This window comes from Zosterops lateralis (assembly GCF_965231275.1).
Source record: "Zosterops lateralis genome assembly, chromosome: 6".
Taxonomy (NCBI): Eukaryota; Metazoa; Chordata; class Aves; order Passeriformes; family Zosteropidae; genus Zosterops; species Zosterops lateralis.
Window position 1 is genome coordinate 24,877,931 of NC_139761.1, and position 21,752 is coordinate 24,899,682.

The 21,752-nt window shown below is 38.6% G+C and overlaps 1 protein-coding gene across 10 annotated transcripts in view; it reads left to right on the forward strand.

Annotated features, from left to right (window-relative positions):
* The first annotated feature begins 3,365 nt into the window (after positions 1-3,365).
* Positions 3,366-21,752, forward strand: part of RALGAPA1 (Ral GTPase activating protein catalytic subunit alpha 1) — a 129,865-nt gene continuing 111,478 nt past the window's right edge. For 4 of the 10 annotated variants that reach the window (XM_083863649.1, XM_083863641.1, XM_083863644.1 and 1 more), the window contains exons 1-8: positions 3,367-3,577; positions 13,680-13,790; positions 14,292-14,341; positions 15,739-15,796; positions 16,469-16,512; positions 17,387-17,564; positions 19,092-19,207; positions 21,185-21,323. In XM_083863649.1, the coding sequence (XP_083719775.1) occupies positions 3,472-3,577; positions 13,680-13,790; positions 14,292-14,341; positions 15,739-15,796; positions 16,469-16,512; positions 17,387-17,564; positions 19,092-19,207; positions 21,185-21,323 (802 nt within the window). In that variant the 5' untranslated portion in view covers positions 3,367-3,471. Of the gene's footprint in view, positions 3,578-13,679; positions 13,791-14,291; positions 14,342-15,738; positions 15,797-16,468; positions 16,513-17,386; positions 17,565-19,091; positions 19,208-21,184; positions 21,324-21,752 lie in introns of all 10 variants that reach the window. The other 6 variants (XM_083863643.1, XM_083863646.1, XM_083863648.1 and 3 more) reach the window with 4 other exon arrangements.

Consider the following 21,752-nt stretch of genomic DNA (forward strand, 5'->3'; position numbering starts at 1 on the left):
TTCAGTGGCTAGAATACAAATTTGGAGGAAATCTGGCTTCATTAGTCCTGTAGTTCTTGGAAAACTTTATTCAAACTTGTGATCTTTGGTGACTGGAAAGACTGCAGTGTTCTGGCTTTGTATCACACAGAGGTATTAATGCAGATACACTGCTAATGAAACAAAAGCAGAGTATAAGCTCATGAAAAGCTCCTTCCCTTAAATACAGAAGTATTGAAATTCCAGATTTCATCTGTGAGACACAGAGCTGTGCAAATACAATGGGAAATCACAGGAATCATCATCTTCATAGGAAGAGGATTTTGTTGAAGGAACAGCTAGCTGTTCCATTATACTTGAAATATAATAGAGGGTCCTGATATTTGACTGCTTAGGTGAAAGTAGCAAACATCTCTAGTATCAATATGTTACAATAGAGTATTAAATTGTACAGAACTGTGGTTTTGACTACTCAAACTTAAATATCTAGTTTTGGGGGCCTTTTTCATAAAGTAAATAGTTGCAAATTAAGTAAAAATTTGTTACTCAGGATGAACAGGAATAGTGCTGCACAGGCAAAGCCATATACTCAGAGGTTTACAGCACACCACTCCAACAGCCACAGCAAAATTTAAAGAGTCTTTCTCAAAAGCAAGACATCCTTCATAGGAAGGACACAGTGAAGCTAAATAAGAAAAGATCAGAAGCAGTAACTTCTTTAAAAAATTCTTTTAAATTTCTTCTTTTTTTCTAGAAGAACCATGAGGGCAAATAGCTCTTCAGTGCATGCACCCCAAAGGGGTCAGATTTAATTATGATCTATACTAGTTACCTGAAAAATGGGAAATACTTAGTGAAAATCTGAGTAATTTTAACTTACTTTTAATCATGTACCCTTATGTGGTGTAAATATTAGTAAGGCAAGAATTCCAGAAACTAAGATATCTGTAGGTATACCCTAGAATTCAAAACGTAATCTATCCATTTGGAATGTTAGACTGTTGAATTAGGCCACAACTGAAGGGTTTGTGCTCTCTAGAATATATTTAAAAATACCTATATTCTGAAGTATTTGACAACAGCTGCAAGCTTAGGAAATCATAAATCCTAGATAAACTGGGAAAAGGTTTTTGATGGTATGAATGTGATCCAATTGCCCCCTACTACTTTGAGTGTCCTATGGGGCCCTGTAGAGGTCACAGAATCACGGAATGTGCTGAGCTGGAAGGGACCCCTGGAGTGGAGTCCAAGTCCTGGCCCTGCTCAGGACCATCCCCAAGAGGCACACCATGCACCTGAGAGTATTATCCAAATGCTTTCTGAAACCTGTCAGGCTTGATGACAGTTAATAAAAGGAGGGAATAAAGTTCTACAGCATTTAACTGTCTACAGTACTCCTCTAAAAGTTCAGTTAAACTTAGTTATAATGGTCTCCTTGCATCTGGACAGAAATATTTCCAGAGTTCTTTCTTTAAAGTGGAAATGCAAAGAATTGGGCACAGTACTAGCAGCCTGGAATGCAGCAGGACCTAACCTAACTGCACCTAACTGATCCTGCTCTTTTCTAACTTTGTCCTTCATGCATATTCAAAGGCACCAAAGTCACATGCTTCAAAGTCAAGCCTTTGCAAGATCATGACTTTTCTTGTGCACAGAACATGCCCTTCCTGCCTGGTGTGCCTGCACAAGGAGGTTATCTACAGAAGCCATTATTATCTTGGTTAGCACCACTCCCTCCTGTCATTTAGTATTTTAGGGATGTCTTTATTATTTTTAATCTTGTCTTGAGTTAAAGATCTAAAAATTAACAGAAAAAGCAAGCAAATTCTCCAAAGAAAAGATATTTTAAAGCTTTTCAACATGCAGAATTGTGTTTAGAATTAATGAAATTTAGAAAACAAAGCACATAAATCAATGTATCATTGTTAGATCTTAGAGAACTAAAATGTACTGTGTTATAGTAAACTAAATAATTGTAATACTAGCTATTACTTAACATTGCTATTCTTCAGATCTCATTTACAGAGATGGTAGAATATTAAATGCTTTCGGGCAGACCACATAGGCAGGCAGACAACACTGAGTCCCTCACTGATGATCTGCTGACTATGTTCCCACTGCCCTTGTACTTCTAACATTAACTGTTATCTGTCATTATTTTAAACACTAGGGTTATGTTATTTATGTGACAGGTCTGTAAATGTTGACAATTCTTGGAATTTTAAAACAAGTCTCAAATAATTAAATATTTCCAATATTAAAACCTCCAGCTGTTTCAATCAGACTCTTAGCTCACAGAAGTGGATATATATCCTCAATCCAAAACAGAGCACCAGTGACTGTTTAAAAATGTTCAAGCAAAGAGATACTGGAAAGAGTCTTAAATGATACTACAGCAGATATCTTTTGGAAAGTCCAAGAATTCTCCATCTCATGGATGCAAGCAAACCTTTAGGAGAAACTTGGGACTTTTTCAGTGTTAGTAATTCAGTCGTCAGCAAGAGTTGATATGGCACCCCATCCACTTCCCTGGCTGTTGTTGTGGGCCTTGCTATGAGGTTGTGCTTGGAACTGAGACAAACGTGTTCTCTTGAGCTCATTTGGCTTTGCTACAGGAGCAGAAAGGACATGACCATTCTAACAGAGCACAGAAGAAATGAGGATGCCTCAGGCCTTGGTGCTGGACCCAGACGTGCCTGATGGTTCAGTCTGGATGCCAGCACTGCAGCTGAAGGCGTAGGCACTGAAATCAGGGAGAAGCCACTTTGGGCAGGAGCTCAGCGTGAGGAGTTGCGGCACTTTGAGGACCAGTGTGGAAAGAGGAACTATGAGACACATCGTTGCTGGTTGCACAACAGAGGCTTGAGTAAAGGTTTGGAGTCGCTGCCTTGGTGAATACAGTCCCCACCTGGATTTTATTTCCTTACTGGTCAGGGATTGCCCCCTTTCCCTGCAGTGTCTCTATAGAGCCCGAGTAGCTGTGTAATGGGATAACTTTACATTTTACTTACAACCAGCAGAAGTACAGTTTCTTACAGCAGTTACTGTTGCCGAACGGCGCGGAGGATCCCGCAGCGAGCCCCTCAATGCCGGGCTGCGGCGCCCGCTCTCCATCCCCGGCCACGGCTCCGCGGGAGCGCGCGCGGCGCCGCCCCGCCTCGGAGGTGCGCGGGGCCGCGCCGCCGTGACGTCACGACGCGGTTGCCATGGGGACGCCTGGGGTCGTACCTGACGGCTGTCGTGAAGCAGCGGGAGGAAAGCGAGGGAGGAAGAAGGGGGAGTCCAGGCCCGGCCCGGCCCCCGGCCCGCGGGGAGTTGGCTCCGCGCCGCGCCCCTCCGCCCTCGCCGCACCGCAGTCGGAGTCGGGAGGAGGAGAGGAGGCGGCGCTGCCGCCTCTGGCTATGTAGGGGCCCCAGTGCGGGCAGATCCGGAGGCCGCTGTCCGCCTCTGGAGCTCGGCGCCGGGGCCGGGCCCGAGGCCGGGCCCGGCGGGATGTTTTCCAAGAAGCCGCACGGGGACGTGCGGAAATCCACGCAGAAGGTGCTGGACACCCGCAAGGACCCGCTCACCCGACTCAAGCACCTCCGCGTCCTTATCGGTGAGGCGGTCGGGCGGGGGGAAGGGAGCGAGTCAGCGGGGGCCGCGGGTCCCGGCGTGAGAAGGACAGGGAATTTGGAGGGGCCGGGTGGGCGCTGGGGCGGGGGGCAGGAGGCTCAGCCCCGGCGGGAGAAGGCGCACGGCGGGCAGGGGAAGCCCCCCGCCCGGCACGGGGGCCAGGCTGCAGCGCTGTGCCTGCCGGGGTGCGGGACCCCGCGGGATGCTGCCAGCGCGCTTGTCTGCTGGGGCACGGACGTTCCGTCTGACGGTGGAATTGCTTTGGTAACTGTGGAAGGAGGCGAAAAGTGGTGCCCTTCCCATGTGAATTATTCTCTAGAATACACAAACTACTAAGTTGCTGCGCATGAATAAAAGTGGCTGGTGAGCGCAAATGGTGCCTGTAACTCCAGAATCCATTTTCCTTACCTTCTTACAGTTACAGTTTATATTTGTGTACGTTTTCAAGGTAAGAGCTACACTAGTAAGTGCTCACTGGCGTAGATGTGAATGAGCTTTTATACAGCCAGATTTAAAACATTTTTGGTTTGCCAGTTGGTAAGGGAGGACACACAAGCCCTTAAGGGCTGCCGCAGTTCCATGTGAACTGCCATTTAACCTGACCAGTGAATTAGAAATTGTGATTATACGGCATAATTGCCTAGTGAAAAAAACCAGGGGGAAACAACAACAACAAACCGAGAGTTACCCATTCCAAGGTATCTGTTAGTTGTGTGTGTTAGTAAAAATCTAAGTCATTGTCATCAAGCTGTCCTTGATAAAAGAAGCTTGCTCTAGAGTGTCTTTCGAGCGCTTCAGTCCTGTAAATGTGAGTGTTGCTTCTGACAGTTTATCAACGACTGAGCAGGGCTGGGTCAAGGGCAACTGCATTCCGCGTTTAGCACAGAATGCTGAATGGATTATTTTGGGTTCTGCCCACAGTCTGGTGGTATTTATGTATCTTGTCCTCCAAAGCTGGATTCTTTCCTTTCAAAGGAAAACGGCTATTGCTCCCTTTTTTTTTGTATTGGTGTTTAAAGGAACAGGTGTTCCCATGTTGCACCATCTGCTGCTTCATGAGTTATTTTCTGCAACATAGTAATTACCTAGACTGAAATGGAGAATAGTTGTGTAGCTATATAAGAGACTTCAGTAGTCAGATGCATCCCCTTGCCTCTCTCAGAATGTGCCACTCTTCCTAACTGGCTGTACTGGGCCGCCTGTGCCTTGCTCTGTGTTGGTTTTTAGCTACTTCCTCAGTTGAAACTTTAAAGGAAGAAATATTCTAATGAAGCTAAGTACCTCTCTGAATTCAGAGTTCCTGGCTAAAGCACGTTGAATATTTCTAGCTTTGCTTTGGTCTGCAAAACACTCCGAATTATTTTGATCTGATCTGTTCTAGATTTTGTATTTATGTTGCTTGCAAATTATTTACAACATTTTTTTTTCTTCAGCTTTCTTAATAATTGGATGACTTCTCTAAGTTGCAAGCCTTAAGCTGTGTCAAGCAGACATTCTTATCTAATCTAAGGTTTCTGTTTACTGGCTGTATGACAGACTGAATTTTCTGGGGATGTTTTCATATGATGCCCCCTCCCTCTCCCCCCTCCTTTTGTATATCCCAGCTGTTGAAGCACAGCTCCCACACATCCTTTCTCCAAGTTTGGGAGAACACAGTGTGTGAGTGACTGTGCAATTAGGGAAAGGTGTAACAGTACTCTTCAGCTTGTCTTTTTTTCAATACATCCACATGATTTTGTCATTATGCAGTATTCTTAATTGCATGAGGCTCAAAAACAAGGTCTTTTTTTAGGGCAGAAAAGTAAGGTATTTCCATACATATTCCCACTGAAGGGCACAAGAAGTATACATTAGATTATTTGAAGCCTGTCTGTTGGTGTGATCATCTCCTTGCCTTAATCCTTTCTCTGCTCCCTCAAGTGGCTTCCTAAACGTAAACTCTGTGCCCTTTCTTCTGCCGTTGTTTCTTTGACTAATCTTCTGAATCAGATTTAAAAAAAATAAAGGTGCCCATGTAAAACAGACCACTTCCTGAGGTGGCTTCTCATACAGGCACAATCCCACAGCTTGAGCAGTGAAGTGCTGCACATCGTTTTGTCCTCAGTAACAGTTCCGCCCAATAATAATTGCCATATTTCCCATGTATTCGGGGGAACCATGTTAGCTATTGCCCACAGACTATCTGAGGGGATAGGGCAGGAAATCTCAGGTCAGCCTCTTCCTGAAGGAAAAATTATTTATTTTGTTTATTGCTCTTAGCCTCTGCACACTGGAGACTGTCTGGAAGAGAATTTTCTGCAGTTTCACATCCGAGAGAAGGAGGGAATTTTCTCTTATTCTTTAATTTAAAATATTATCAGTACACCGGCTCAGAGTTCTTTTTTTTTTTTTTTTTTTTTCTGTACATTTCAGTCTTTGGTTCAGCAGCAATAAACAGGTATGGCCTTGGTTTCATGGTTACAACTTGAGGGGAGGAAATAGAGTATTAGTTCATTTGACTGCTATTTTACCAAGGCTTCCAAAGCAGCAGTTCTCCAGTAAGCCAAAATAATGGAACAGGCATGAAGGGAGGTGAGTGCTTGTGAATTATAGATTGTTGGCTGTCTATTAGCCAAAGAGAAATCCAAAAAATTTAATTAGGGTAAAAGACTGAGAATTGCATCCTCCAAGGCAGTGGTGTAAGTTAGGCACCATATAGTCTAAAAATATTTAAATTACTATAATGCCACTTTTAGTGAGGATCAGAAGAGACTGAACAATATCAAAGCACCTAATATGAAGCTAAGTGGATGGATAGCACAACAGCCTATGATTTTTATTTTTAACAAATTAAGAGTAGTGTACATTAGATGGAATTTTTTTAAATGTCTTTTACGATAGCTTAGAACACACAGTGATTTGTATTCTTTTAGGAAAGTATCCTGTCATTGGTGACATCTCAGATTAAATTTAGTAAAAAATGCAAATCAGTCTGCATAAGAGTATATAGAAAAAATCGTGTCTTTTGTAAAGCAGTGATGTACCATTATACCAAACACCATTGCAGCTTTAGGAGTCTTGTTGCTGTGGTCAATGTATAGAAGATTTAGGTATGGGAATGACTCAGATGAGAGTAAAATTCTAATGTGAGAACACACTGAAAGCTTTAAAATTCCTTTGTGTAGGGACAGAAGGTGAAAAATATGTAAACATATATGAAAAAGACTAGGAAATAACATCTATCAAGGCTTACCAAATTTGAAGTTACAATAAATGATTTTTGTCTTGGGGAGCTCTTGAATGCTAGGCTAGTGATAGTTATAGGCATGCTGGGGGAAAATGCATTTCTTGTGGTTTGGGTTTTTTTGTTTGTTTGTCTGTTTGTTTGTTTTCCTGAAACTCTTTAGTAGATAACTGCTCTTTGCCACTTGAGTCCAGTGTCCTGTCTCTGGTTCTCTGATCTGCTTCAGTTTGCCTCTTTTCAGCCTTTTTTTGTAATTCGAGAACTGGAGAAAATTCTGTGAAATTCAGGTGACAGATTCAGGATTGATTAAATTATTTGTTACAGTAAATACAATATATGACACATTTATGCATGTCACTGGTATGAGGTTTTTTCCTAGAAGTTAAAAGCTGAAGAAATGGTCAGAAAAATTGGAAAGGTTGAAGTCTCATATCTTGGGACTTAGCAGTATGTGAGCAAAAGTAATCTGCTTTTCGTCGTTATGTTGCTGCAGTATATTTCTTGAAACAACTATAACTGTCTGATTTCATAGATTTTATTATTTTGAGATGTATTCCTTTATTCCTGTAGGGAATAACCCTGCTCCATTTTGGTTTCTTTTCTTCTCACTTCTGGGAAGTGCCTGAAAGTCTCATACAGTTCCCTGGTGCTGATTTGGTCAATGTGTGATTTTTTAGCAAACTGCTCTGCTGTCTTGCCTTCCTATGTGCTGGAAATGCTGTGACAGTTGTGTTTACTGTGTGTGACTGAGGTAGTTGTCACACACAGTAAACCTTGAGCAGGAATGTCAAACGGGATTCCCATGGGGTCTGTGTGGCAGCAGTGGGGCCTTGCTGGAAGGAAGGCTGCAATGGTGCAGGTGTGATCACTGAGGCTTCTCTAGCTGATGGAAGGGAGGCACATCATGCACTTTACAGAGTTAGGTATTGCCTGTACAATGATTTTCCAGAAAAAATATCTCTTTCTCTCTCTATATATATATATATTTAGCAGTGTCCAGTCAATTAGCAGCTAATTGCAATTTTTAGGATCATTCAAGTGGAAATAATATGGCATTATTCTTATATATATGCACTGTTTCATCAGACTTCAGCATCAAACTAAAACTCTATTATTTTAAAATGATAATTTATAAAAGTTTGTGCTAGTAATTTTTCGAGCATCAGATCATGGTTTATACGTCCTTTTGCTAAAACAGTGTTTTGAGCATTCTGTAAATAATTAAGACCGCTAAGTCTGTTGCCCTTCGTAAGGTCACACTTTTAACAATATTGACTTTTAATTTTGATATTAAGTGTGTTAGTGCTACCTATTGAATTTGAAGTTTCAGTCAGAATTTGGAAATGGCTGTATTCTTTTAAAAAAAGCTAAAATCTGCAAAGATTTAATGGTTTCTATGAAATCCTACTGTATGCAAGTAAATCAAATTAATCTACTTGGTTTAAAATTTTCTTATAGGGCTGAATTCTTAAGATACTTGTTTTCTTGTTGGTTTGGGTTTTTCCCCCTTCCTTTTCACTTTTTTTTCTAGAGTAGAAGTTACAGGCTTATAATCTGTTAATCCAGAGTAAAGAAAAAAGGAAATACGTTGTTTCTCATTAATTATTTTATTTGCATGTGATATCTGAAACTATACTGCTTTTATCTCTGGAACTATGGAAAGAATGCTTGTAAAATGCAAGAAAACAGAGTATCTGAAGTATAGGGTGTTTGTGTTATTATTTTGTTTTGTTATTCTTGGTGATTGGTTAGTGCTGGACATCTCAAGTAAATAATCTTTGAAAGGGAAAAGTCAAATTACATGGGACAGAATGAAATGGACTGCATTCAACATCCATTCTGAGATATTGTTTAATATTGAACAATATACTTTAACATAGATTGCATTTGTTTAAAGGGATTTTAATTTAAGAAATCTATTTCACTGGCACTTAGCCCTAATGCTTCAGCTGGATGGCATTCATTGGTGTTGCACATCATCAACATCAGTCACAAATGAAAAATATTTTATCATTGTTAAAGTCACAGCAAATGAGAAGCTACAACAAAAGTAGCTGCCTGGAGTTTCAGTGGATGTGCAAAGATTTATTATTTTTGGTAAGAGTTGTAATTTTTTTTTTCCTGGCTAGTCTAACTTCAGAGGACGTGTCACTGTTCATATAACTCTGGATCTGGATGTGGATTTCATGCAGTGTAAGAAATTTGGCTTCATGTCTCTCTTGACTTAACCCTGCACAAGTAATGTTTTGGTCAGGAGCAGAGCGGGAAGATTTACTCTGCTTTAGTATTTTGGCTAATATTACACTCGACTTGCAGAGTTCAGCAGTGGCCAGGGCTGCTGAATTGCAAAGCTGAGGGCTGGAGCCCGATCAAAGCCCCAGGGCAGACAAAAGGGAAGCTCTGACCACTTGGTTGCTAAGGAAAGGTCTGTGTGGGTTTAGCTTTGACAGTTTGGAATGAAAATAAGTACACTGCTATGAAAATGATTGAAGTTGCTTGAATAAAAGTTTAAGTTCTGGAACACATGTGAATTGTTGTGGAAGTATTTCTTAAGAGTTTACTAGTGTAACTCGCAGAGTGCCAGCACCATTAGAGAATTAGCTTGGAAAGCTGGCAGCTGCTTCTGCTCACTCCTGTGGGGCACTGGTGTTGTACCAGTCTGTATGCAGATGATGTTCATTGGTTCTCTGAACCTACTTATTCGTTTGTGATTTTTTTTTTTTCATTTGTATCTAAAAGATTGTGATCAGTTCAGACTTGTCTGATGCAAAGTAGAGGTACATTAAAAGATTTCTTTAAGTTACAATTCCTTTTTCAGTACCAAAACCTTCAGGTATATTTTCTTTGACAAAATTACCTTTAAAAAAAATGGTTTTGCTAAATAGCTGTTGGTTAGATGTGAAACAGTAAGGGCTAATGTGAAGCCTTTGTTTAATAGATTTGCTTTTGTGGTCTGTTATCAGGGCTCTTTCACTTTGACAGTCTGTTAACTATGCCAGAGCCACCAGTTAGTTCCTGAGGTTTCCCACTTAACCTTTCTCAGTTACATGCTTTTCTATTCGAGACAGTCCCTATGTAACCAAATCTCTCTACTGTTTTGTTGTAAAGAAACTCTTAAATTTTTCAGCGTGGAGAATTAAGAATTGATGAGTTTGATTATCCATTGAGGACATGGAAACCTTTGCTTTTTAGTGGCACCAGTGTGTTACAGGGATTGATACTGACCGTGTCAGTCCATAGCAGGCCTCTGCTTTACAGAAATAGATCCAGGATTCTGGCCATCTTCCAGGTCATTGTTTGCTGCAGTTGTCAGTTTAGGTTTTGGTAAGGGCGACAGAAAGTGACTTAAAAGCCAGTAAGTCTTGGAATAAGACAGGATAATGTTTTCATTATACTAAGTGCTCTGACAGTTTTATGTATAAACATAGTATTACATTCTAAAACTCTTAAAATAGAACATAAAATTAATGAGAACTTAATCTGTAATGATACAGACTATTTCCTTAAATTTCTGCAATGGAGTGTGAACTGATCAAAGTTCTCTTCAGAAGAGTTAAATTATATGTCTAAAATCTGTTTTGGCAGGGTTTGTTTTGTTTTAAGGAGAAAATTACATTTAAGCACCAAGAGACACCATACTGTGTGAAGTTAAAATATTGTAAAGCAAGCAAGACAGTTCTTTTCTGCACAGGCCGAAACTTTAAAGGTAAACAATTAAAGTACTGAACTTAAAGCATACCCCATCAAAATGGATTTTGGGGTTTTTTTTGCACAAGAAAAACCAGCCTTGAGCACAGAGCTAGCATGGAGATCAGATTTGTACCAGTTTTTAAATTACAATAAATTATTAAGGAAAAAACAGCAAAGATCCATGTTTCTTGCTGTTATAAAGCATGAAGAAAACTGCATTTTCTTGACAAGCAGCTTTCAGAAAATCCTGAAAATCTGGATTTTAGTGTACTGAAACTATGCTTTGTACAGTAGAAACTTTAGTTTTTATGTCCCTTTGGAATACAGTAGTATCCCAGTTTTCCCTTTTACATTCTGAGGAACTTTTCCAACTACTTCATATGGTGCCAGATCTATTTCTGAGTCCTTCCCTCCTCCCAGTGTCGACATAAAAGCAAGAACATGATTACATTAGTTTGTGTTAGTTACATGATCTGTGGTAGAAGAATATAAAGTTCTTTTGTTTAAAATTAAAAAATAGGAAGGCACTGGAAGTTGTAGAGGAAATCCTGTTTCTGTTTAAACTTGCTTTTGATTTTGCTATCAAGTATGATCTTAGAAAGGAATCAGAGTGAAATGCATTTGCTACAGAAATTGCGAAGTCAAGGAGTTTTTTACTCTCTGCCTACTCTTGCAAACCATAACTGTATTTTGAAGATATGCTTTTAATGTTAATTGGGTGTTAGTGGTAATAATACGGGTCTACCGTGTCTCCTTCAAGCATTTTTTTTTTTGAGGTGATTGACACATTGTTCTTAAATAAATACAGAACAAACAAAAAATTAAAAAAAGGACAAACTCCTGAAATTGCGCCTCACCCTTCACCCAAAGGCAGAATGTCTTACCGCAGTACCAGTTGTACATGTGTAATTGTGTGGTAAAGTGACAGTCACTGTTCAGCCGGTTATGTAGACAAGCCTTCAGTTTGTTGCCTGAAGAATTTAGGAATAGTGTCTCCAAAAGTTACTGACTGTTGTATTAAGATCGAGTGTTTAAAAGAATATATTTAGTTTAGGCATTTGGGTTTTTTTCTGAAGCTGTTGGTCAGCTTCAGAGTTGACCCATGTCTGAGGAAAGAATGATGGCTTGTTTCAGGAAATGGAACATTTAACATGGCTGCAAAAATGCAGCATTCCTGTGTTTTGATTGGAAGAGACTCTATTTAACTGCTTCCTATCCCTTTATTATTTGGAACTGTTATTTTCTGCACCTTTGCATTGAGTGAACCATTCCACTGCTTTCTAAATGCAATTCCTATGCAGTCCTATAGACATATGGACTACAAGATATCTTCTGTCACCCTTCTTTCTCCTGAAAGTCCCAGTCCTTGCTTTCTTTTTTTGATTTAATCCTTCCATCTCAAACTCTTGATTTTTCTTTCAGTATTTTCTTCTCCCTAGCCTAGGATTCACTTAGGGCTCTGCTCGTGAGTGCAAGTGGTTGTAATGGTTGTGCTTGTGCTCTAGTCATAGCTCCATTTCATGTGTATTTCCCTGATCATCTGAAAATCATCATTCAGCTTGTTTGAAGTGGAATTGGTTTTTGTTGTCCTTTAATGTTTGCATCTCTAAATCGTAGCAGTTCAGCTGCTGATCTGTAGATGGTGTGGCAATTCCTGCTAACCCGGGGGTTTGGTAAGCCTGTAGATGGCCAGGCACATCCTTGCTGCTCTCGACCACTGTTTCTTCCAGCTGAGCTGCCTTGCTTAAGAGTTGATCTTGGCACCTGATATAGCACTATCTGCTCCAAGAGCACCCTGGCTCTACTACACTCATTATGTGAGATGTTGGCAGAATGCTGTGATACAGCAAAAATTAAATCTGTGTTGGAAATTTTTATAGCAAAATTGGTGTTAAAATTGATTCAATAGTCCTCTAGAGCTATATAAGAAAACATAACTGAAAATACGTCATGCTTTTGGCCATCCTTTCAGTTCATTGTTCCTGACTTTATACTCTACCATTTGTATAGCCAGTCATGTGAGATGATAAAGATTGAGGTCATTCTAAAAAGAGCTAAAACCTCTGTGGTCCAATACAGAATTAGAACGAGCTTTTCAGAAGATATATCTACAGGGAAAGAGGGTGTTTTAGTGTATACAGCTGGTGAAAGGGTATAAAGGTTTTGTTTGCCTCACCTTTCTTTATGTTTTGCTTTTGTTTGTTTCACATCAGTATTCTGAAAGAGGAGGAGTTTGCCATTTAAAATGCTGTCTTCCTGTTCCTCTGTGCATCCATGGTATTGTTTTGTCCACTTAGTTTCTCAAGTCTTAAGTAGTTGAATAACAGGACAGGGAGTGTCTAGACAGTGTGTACTAAAGCTTGATTGTTTAAAATGATTGCTTTAAAATTAATCTAGATAAATCACTGTGTATTTCTTTATTGGGAGTTTGCAGAAAACCATCTAGTGAGTTGTAGGAAGAGAGTCTGGAAACCTTCCTGGGGTTCATTCTCCTATACTTAGAGTGATGGTTCTGCCTCAGGGTATCCTTGAGGCCCATCTTCTGATTTCCCTAGACCGCACAATCAAAGAAGTGTGAGGGACTGAACCAGACTAGAAAGTAAAGTGTGTCTTGGAGCTTGGAGGGAATAAGGAGACAACAGTGGGAATCCAGTGCTGCTGTTTGTGTCCTCCCAGCTTGTTTATATACAGAGCAGATGTGTTCATCACTTAACATCCTTCTTCCACTTTCTTCAGTAAGCTTAGTTGTGCTTCGTAATTACAGTTGAAGATTGTGACAGTCTCTCTGTAGAGTTTGGGCAGTGTCACCAGCTTTATTTCTATTAAATTAACAGTTGAAACCAGATTCATCTGTACATTGCTAGTCCTGATGGAATTAGGGTTCATGACTGGCATTTGTTGGCGTTACTGTTGTGCAAACAATGGGTGTGCAAGAAGATGCTGCTTCCTGTTTTAAAATTCACTCAGCACCTATGGCATGCCATACTGAATTTCATTAGCCTCAGTGTAAAGAATGAAAACTTCAATAGTTTCTCTAATTATTTAGTTATTTATTTAAAAAACAAGAATTTTTCTTCTAAATATCTTCAGTTCTTACTGATGGATAATGATACGTAGTGGTTGACTCTGAATATTTGAAAGAAATATAAACAATGTTCTGTTCTTTTTTCAGATAATGGAGAATCAATTGATCTCAAACAGTTCTTTGACCTACATTTTTCACATATATATTATGTGTTCTTTGAAAACTTTGTGACTATTGAAGTGAGCCTTAAACAAAAAGGTCAGTATTTCAGATAGAACTCTTTCTGTCTTGATGCTTGTGTCTTTGTTATGAAATAAAGCAGGGTGCTGTAAATAAAGCTCTGTGGTCACAAATGACAACATTAGCTGTGCAGAAATATGTCTAAGAAGTAACTTAGCAAATAAAGGCAGAGCAATGAGATATGCATGCAGTGGAGGCGAGGAAAAAGTGTTTATTCTCTGATGACTGTGTTTGCCCTTTTGCAAAGTGAGGATTCTTAGTGTTCTGCAGAGTTATTCTTTAACAAGATACTGTGTAACTTAATCTCTTCCAGTTGTAGATGCCATAATAGGAAGTTATGCAAGTTGTAGCTGTTGTAGACTGTATTTGGGGAGTATAATTTTTATTTTCAGAAGCAGTGCAAAGTTATGGTTGTATAAAGGCAGGTTTTCATTTTACACATTTATGGATCTTTGCTTTGATAATGAAAGTGCATCTTCTATTTATATTTATTATTTAACTATTTATTTTTGCAACTAGGTCACAAGTCTCAGAGAGAAGAATTAGATTCTATTCTTTTTATTTTTGAGGTAAGGTATTTTGAATATTTTTTTCCTTTAAGTCTTATTATTTAAGTCATCTGTAAATACACTTTGCATTTAACTGCATTCCTTTCTGCTTTTGCATAGAGCTGAATTTATGTGCTTTGTGTGAAAAATAAAAATTTGACTTGCGGTTTGCAAGATGTCTAAACTGGAAAAAGATGTTTCTGTGTCTCTAGATAGTTGATTACTCTCTGGTGGTGGTATTTCCCCATAATATGTTATACACATTGAAATCCATAGAAAGGTGAACTCTGTTTACTCATGATATTTTTGACCTTTTGATTGCCTGTTATCTCTGATTTTTCTCATAATAGATTGCTACTGCAGAATTTTTTAATAGATCCTTTTTGAAAAATATTCCTTATTTTTAAAAATATTCTGTATTTGAAAATTGAATTTCATAATATTCTTTCCAAAAGCATATCTTCCTAGTTAAGATGAATTAGACACTAATGAAATAATTTAATAAAATCAGAACATTTCTAAGCAGACACTATAGTTTAGAAATAGCTTAGAATGTCAAGTTTTAATCGCTCAATTTTGATGGAGGCTTCTAATTATAGAATAAGGATTCTATTTCTTAAAAATATGCAAGACTAAAAACTAACTGGTTCGCATGGTTGAATACAAATTCAGTTACTATTTATTTATTAGTGAAGTGTGTTGGTGAATGTGAAAGAGAGCTAGTTCATTTGTTCACTAGTTCCTGCATAAAGGATTATTAGGTGATCTGTGCTTTGGAAGCAATTGCACAGTGTGCTGGAGGGCCACAGCCAAGAGAAATCAGGTTATTTACAAGTTGCAATTGCCTCTAGTGTAAATGTTGCAAGTCTTACATGATAGATTTTTAATTACTAACTGTGCTCTGTTTCTTGTCTGGAGAGGATCATTCTATTTGTAGAGGCCTTCACTGTTTTGCTGTAGCCCATTATCCCTCTGTTGAGAAGGCTGAAACAAATGTTTGCTTGTGCCACAGAGGCAAGTTGACACCTGAACATCCTAGCTGAAGCCATTAGAAAGATGGAATGACTTAATGCAATCTGTTGTGAACCAGAGCAACTGAGACAGACACTCATCCCATTCCATTCCCTGTGCTGTAAGCAGCAGTGTCTGTCAGAGAGGTAGTGGAGCCAGCTGATGTGCAGTAACATCTGAAGTCTCCAGTGCAGGACTTAAAGACAGTCTGTCAGAGCCTTTGGGCTTGCTCCTTAGCTTTAGGAATGGGGTCATCTTGAAAGGACAATAACGCTTCCAAGGAAAGCATTGTGGGAATTTTCTATGTTGATGCTTCCTCTTCTGATCTATGGTATTTGTGAAAGGGCTGTTTGGTCTTTCAAGAGCAATATCTGCAACATACATCCTTGGATTCTGTTTCTTTATAGAAAATTTTACAACTCCTTCCTGAAAGGATTCATCAGAGGTGGCAATTTCATAGTATTGGTAAGTTGATTTTCTTTCCCTCACTTTCCCTCTCTCATTCATTTTACTTACTAATAATAGCTACTTTTTAATAGTGGCTACTATGGCACTCATTTTCTTAAACTTTAAGTGGCTTAACTGAGGTTATAGTCTGGAGAATTTTGCAAGCTAGGTGAAGGAAAATAAAAAAGAAAAGAAAAGAAACAGACAAGAAGCCCACTAATGTAATGAATACTCTTTTATATAGCTTTAAATCTGGGAATATAGAAATAGAAGAATGGCTGAGAAAGAGCAAGGACAAGGGTGAAAAGTTTGAAGTTTTAATTATTGGTTCTTTTTCTTATTTTCTTTCTCTTAGTAATACATTTCCAAATGAAATGAGGTACTTGTAAATAGGGAATGCTGATTTTATGCATTGTGATGACCTGAAAATGATATACTTGTACACATCTCAAAAGTCATTGGGGAAAGATACTCTATGAGGAGGCTATGGAAGGTGATACTTGATTGTTTTTTTTTTCCTTCTGGCATTGAATCAGTTGCTTGAAGGTATCAAGGTCACCAAGATTAACTGGAGATTGCCAAGGACTTGTTTAAAAGTGGTTATCAAGTCTGACCGAGAACTCTGACATTTTACTTAATATAGAAAGAACAAAAGCAAACAATTTTTTTTTTCTCCTTTTTTTTTTTTAGGGTTGATTTTAAAGAAGCTTCTTCACACTGGAAATTCATTAAAGGTATTGCAAAAAGTTGCATGCATTTTTGTCTAAAATGCTTAAAAGTACAAATAAGAACATAAGGGCAAATTTTTACAGTAAAAACCCAGGAATAAGAACCAGGTCATGACTTGTGTGTCATGAAAGAGTGACTCCAGATCATCAGCTTTATCTCAGTATAACTACTCACAGCAGTAATGTGTTTATATAGTGTAGCCAGTGGTTTAAAGAATTTTGCATTAGCAAAGTAGTAAGTATTACCTATTCATTGTTAGGGCAAGGAGGCTGATTTTGGAAGTCAGGCTACCTTGGAAGTGGAAGATGATCTATGCCAGGGAGACCTGCTGGTGGGTAGAGCAATTTAAGTGGTTGGGACAAAACAGTTGCACCACTCCTCTGTAAACCACCTGCAGGCTTCTCTGGAGCTGAAATTCTTCAGTATGAGAACCAGGGAGGGAGTGCTTTTTTGAAGAAGAAATGGAAGAAGATAGAATTGGTTCTTCTGATACAGAAAGCTCCTTCACTCTGTTGTTGTAATTAATGAATGTATTTAGAAATTTTATGTTGGTCTTTGTATTTTCTGAAAAATACATCTGGCATCTTGCAGTGCTGTAGTCAAGCAAGTGATTAGACATGTTGGTTTTCTTCCTCTTCTTTCAGAGAAACCCCTGTGAGAAATTCTTTACAGCAAACAGCAATGAGGGTGCCAGGCTTGCCCTTGCCTTTCATCAGAAGCAGCAGATGTGTTAGTTTGGCTCTGCTGATTGCTGTGGGTCATACTGTCTGTCCTCATTTTTTTTATCACTCCCTTTCTCCTTCTTCCTCCAGGACAAATGGAAATGCTTTTTTTTTGTTCTGGCACAAAATAACTTGTTCCATGTTTTTTTCCTTTAAGATACGTCGAGAGGGTGTGCGTCTCTTTCTTTTGTGGCTGCAAGCACTTCAGAATAACTGTAGTAAAGAGCAATTATGGATGTTTTCTTGCTTGATTCCTGGATTTTCATCACCACAGTCTGAATATGGCCCCCGAACATTAGATAATCTCATTAACCCTCCCCTTAATGTCCAAGAAAGTAAGTGATACAATATTACTGAATTCTCAACATAATTCAAATCTTGTCACAGACAAGGCAAGTTGAAGTAACTGACATATGTATGTGCTGAGGGAGATAATGGAGCTGTGATGAGTTTCTTAGCTGTTTGTCAGTTCTTCTTCCTGTAGCAATTTCTATGTTGTTTTTCAGAATGAGTTGGTTTTTGTGGTTATTGAGGTTTTTCCCCCCAAGTAGGTTATAGTAGCTTAACGCATAGTGGTGCAAATAAACTGACCAATTGTGTGTAACTCTTAAAAGTTGCAAGAGGATCCTGCATCTACTGCAGACTTGCACAGGTGAATTCTGCTTGAGTCAAACACTTGCAAACACTTTGTTCATGCTCCAGGGAGCAGGCTGTGCAAAGCTGTTTCTGGTGTGGCCTTCAAGAGGATGAGTGGTTGTTAGGCCAATGTGTAAGCACAAATGTGTCTGTGTATGACCAGGCAATTAAAGCTGTGGTATTCTTGCAACTTGGAATCTTCAAAAAGAATCAGACCTTGTAAATTGCAAAACTTGAGGTCTTACTGGTTTGCATGAGTGGAAAAGCTTGAGCATTCTGAGATGAGGTTTTTATACTTGCTGGTTGTTTTTTGGGTTGGTTTTTTTTTTTAATGGTAAGGTCATTATCTTGGCCCTAATCAATAGAGTGAGGATGACTTTTCTCTTAAGATGATTCTTAGGACAGTTTTTCCTTTGTACACTCTAGTATTAAGTGCCTCCTATCTCAATTTATTCTTGATAGTGGGATTTGAAGCTCATTTATTAATGATTTGCAATTGGATGGGGTCTTTGAATGTAAGTGCAAACTATGCATTCACATAAATGGGAATAAAAAGTTGAACACTTTTCCCCCTGAATGTTGTGCTGTGCCTTCTTTCCATCTTCTCTTAGTATTTGAGTATTTTAGTGCTTGTAGAGAAAAGCAGTGTCTCCATGACTAGTAATTAAATTTGCAGACAAATTTCATAGCAGGATAGCTCTGCAAATAAAATTTTGCTACCAACTGAAGCCCTTTTTTGAAATTCAAAAGCCCTTGTGAAATTCAGAGTGCAAAGATTGACATATAAACATCTAACTACAGGAACAGGAGAAAAATCAGCTTTGAACTAGCTTCACTGTTGAGGCAAAGAAGAATACAGATAGTAAAACTTAAAAGAAGTGTAACTGATCAACTTCTAAATGGGAAAATGGTGAAAGATATAAATAAAGATTTGGCATTTGTGTACCGTGTTACACTTTGGCATAAATTCCAAAAGAGATTTCAAAAAATTTGGGTTTGGCAGCTAGATTCCAAAAGTACATAGAGAAAACCTACTTCTTGTCTGCTGTGCTTTTTATGAGTGTAAGAAATTAGTTCTGTGGTGGTTTATAAGTTTAAATTTCCTGTTTTACCTGTAACTGTCTCAGCTTGATGCAGTGCATTTCTACTTTTGTAACTTTGTAGATGTTTACACATGAGAAGAAGTGGTCTCAATGTTGGATGTACTTCTGTTTTTCTTTAAATAGCTCAAGTGACTATAGAAGAAATCACTCCACTTGTTCCTCCACAATCAGGAGATAAAGGACAAGAAGATTTAACAAGCTATTTTTTAGAAGCACTTTTGAAATACATGGTAATTCAGGTATGTTCTATAGTTTTCAAGCAAATAAGTGTGAGAAACCATTAACACCTCTCTTTCCTTTACAGTAAGTTTTTTTTTACTTGTAGCACTGCAAATGCATATAAAATTTTTTAAAGAATCCCCCCTTGCCACTCCCTTTTTTGTGAAAAGCAAATTCTTATTCTTCTAGAAAAATGTTCCCTTGTCTTCTATATGAAGTTTCCTAGATCTGTTACCATAGGATCTTCTATCAGATTGTGGCATGGAGACAAAACACAACTTTTCAATCACTTCTAGCAATGCTAGTTCCAGTTCCCTTCTTATTTTCAGCACCCCTTCCCTGTCCTGTTATCTTCAACCAGTGGATCAACTGTGTGCAGAAAATGAAGAGTTGAATGAGCATTTAATCCGTTGTGTGCAACTTGGACACACACAGTGTTCTTCCCTTTGAAGTTGGACAATTCTGTGATCTCAGCCAGTATGGGGCATAGCAACAGCTTCTGTCAAAAACTGTGGCTCAGCTATTACATGTTATGTAATTGATTTGCTGGCTAATTAGCACATGCTGCTTCTGAGCCTACTGTGCTATCATGTGCTGCATGACATGGTAGGTGTTGCTGGGTACTGCCTTCTGGGTCAGACTTGTCCTGCAGAACCCAGTTGGATACCTGCAAGTTTTTCTTCACACTTATTTTATGCAGGTTTTACTAGAGAAGATGGATAGTGTGCAAATATGATATGTTAAACATTCCATGGCTTCCCTTTATTCATTGTTCTCTGAACTTGCCATGCTGGAATAATTTCCAGCCTCATTTTATTGCTTCCAGCATCTCCCACTTTGAATAGAGATCTTCATACTTGTGATCTGTAGGGTAAGCTTAATACTGGCTGTTTACTTTGAAGAAAAATAGCCCTTATATTTTTGAAGAAAACTGCCTTTTCTGTAATAGATTGGTAGTATGATATTTAAATTCAGATAGGTTATTGAGACAGGTGTCACAGAGCTTGTCTGCTATGTGAGTGCTGAAGTTGTTTGCTGAAGTCCCTTTAGAGGCCACTGATGACTGCAAGGTTCTTTGATATTAAGTTCTGCTAAAGGACTTTGTGTCACTAAATTATATATGTGTCAGCTAATCCTTTGAGTTATATTGGGGAGTGAAATATATGCATATATATTCCACTCTACACACCCATTGCCCTGAAAATGGATCATAATAAAACTGAGGTCTTTGAGTAAAAATGGACAAGTAGAGAGGAAAGGAAAAAAAAATAGAGAGGAGTATTCCTTTCTAGTATTTATTATAGACTTGGCAGACTACCTAGCTCTGCAGGCAGATGCATTCTCAGGAAGAAAGATGGAAACTGCATGTTGTATTTCTTGATGAGAACTTACCATGCTTGGTACCACTTACCATGTAGGAAAACATTTCATAAAGGGGAATGTTTAGCACTCACGATCTATTGAAAGTACATTTGCACTTGTAACTCAACTTCAGAGTTGTATCTTCTGCTTGTGGTTGAAAAATTAGTTTGTTTCATGTTGCCATTACACAAATGAATCCAAGTACCTATTATGACTATATGTACACTTGTTAGTCGAAATGTCTTAAAATAAGTTGTCGAAGAAATATTTGGAATGGCAGGGGTAATTCTTTTTTTATAAAACATTTTGAAATATAAAAACAGTTTCATTAAAAACAGTCAGTTTGGGCATACTCCCTGACTTGGCCAAGATGACTGCAAAAGCAAATGTATTTCCATTGGTTTCAGTATTTTATGTTTTCAGGTTCATTTTGAAACAATATTTTGGTATTTTGGAAGAGAGCAGTCTTTGTTTCATTGACATTTCCCAGCTAGTTTCTGTTTCATCTTTCTAAAACTGTTTATTAAAATATATATGATTTTGTTTTGAAGAAATAACTTATAAAGAGGACATTTCATCAGTTACCTTTTTCTTCTACTTGTAGATATTTACTTTGTCCAAATTCTTGTTTTAAGGTTAAGAGTTTAGAATGGAAGAACAAGGAAAACCAGGAAAAGGGATTTTCATTTTTATTCTCAAATTTTAAGAAATACTACTTACCTTCTATTTTCCCAAACATCTGTAAGGAGACCAGCTTGTATAACCCTATACTTGGTAAGTGTTAACACAGCTGATAAAATCATTACATTTTATCTAATAGCAATGTTATGATCTGATTAATGAGACGTGCCTCTGCCCAAAATAAGGTGACAATGCCAAATGCTGATTCAGCAGTACTGACTTTATTTTGTCATGTTTACCTGCACATTGACTGCACAGGTAAAGAAAAGACAGAGAGAGAAAGGGAAAAGGGAAGAGAGAGAGTGCAAGTAGAAGCTGTTCACCACCCGTGGATCCAGCAGTGTCTTGTGGGGCCTTCTTTATCCTGGGCTTGGCAGTAGGGTGTCGGTCCTGGTTTAGTTCATCTGTTAGAAAGTTCTGTGCTGAAAGAGGTGCTGTGCCCACAAGGTTTGTTGCTGACACTCAGATCTTTTCAGTATTTATACATTGTAAAAACAAAGGAATTATTGCTTATTGGCTACA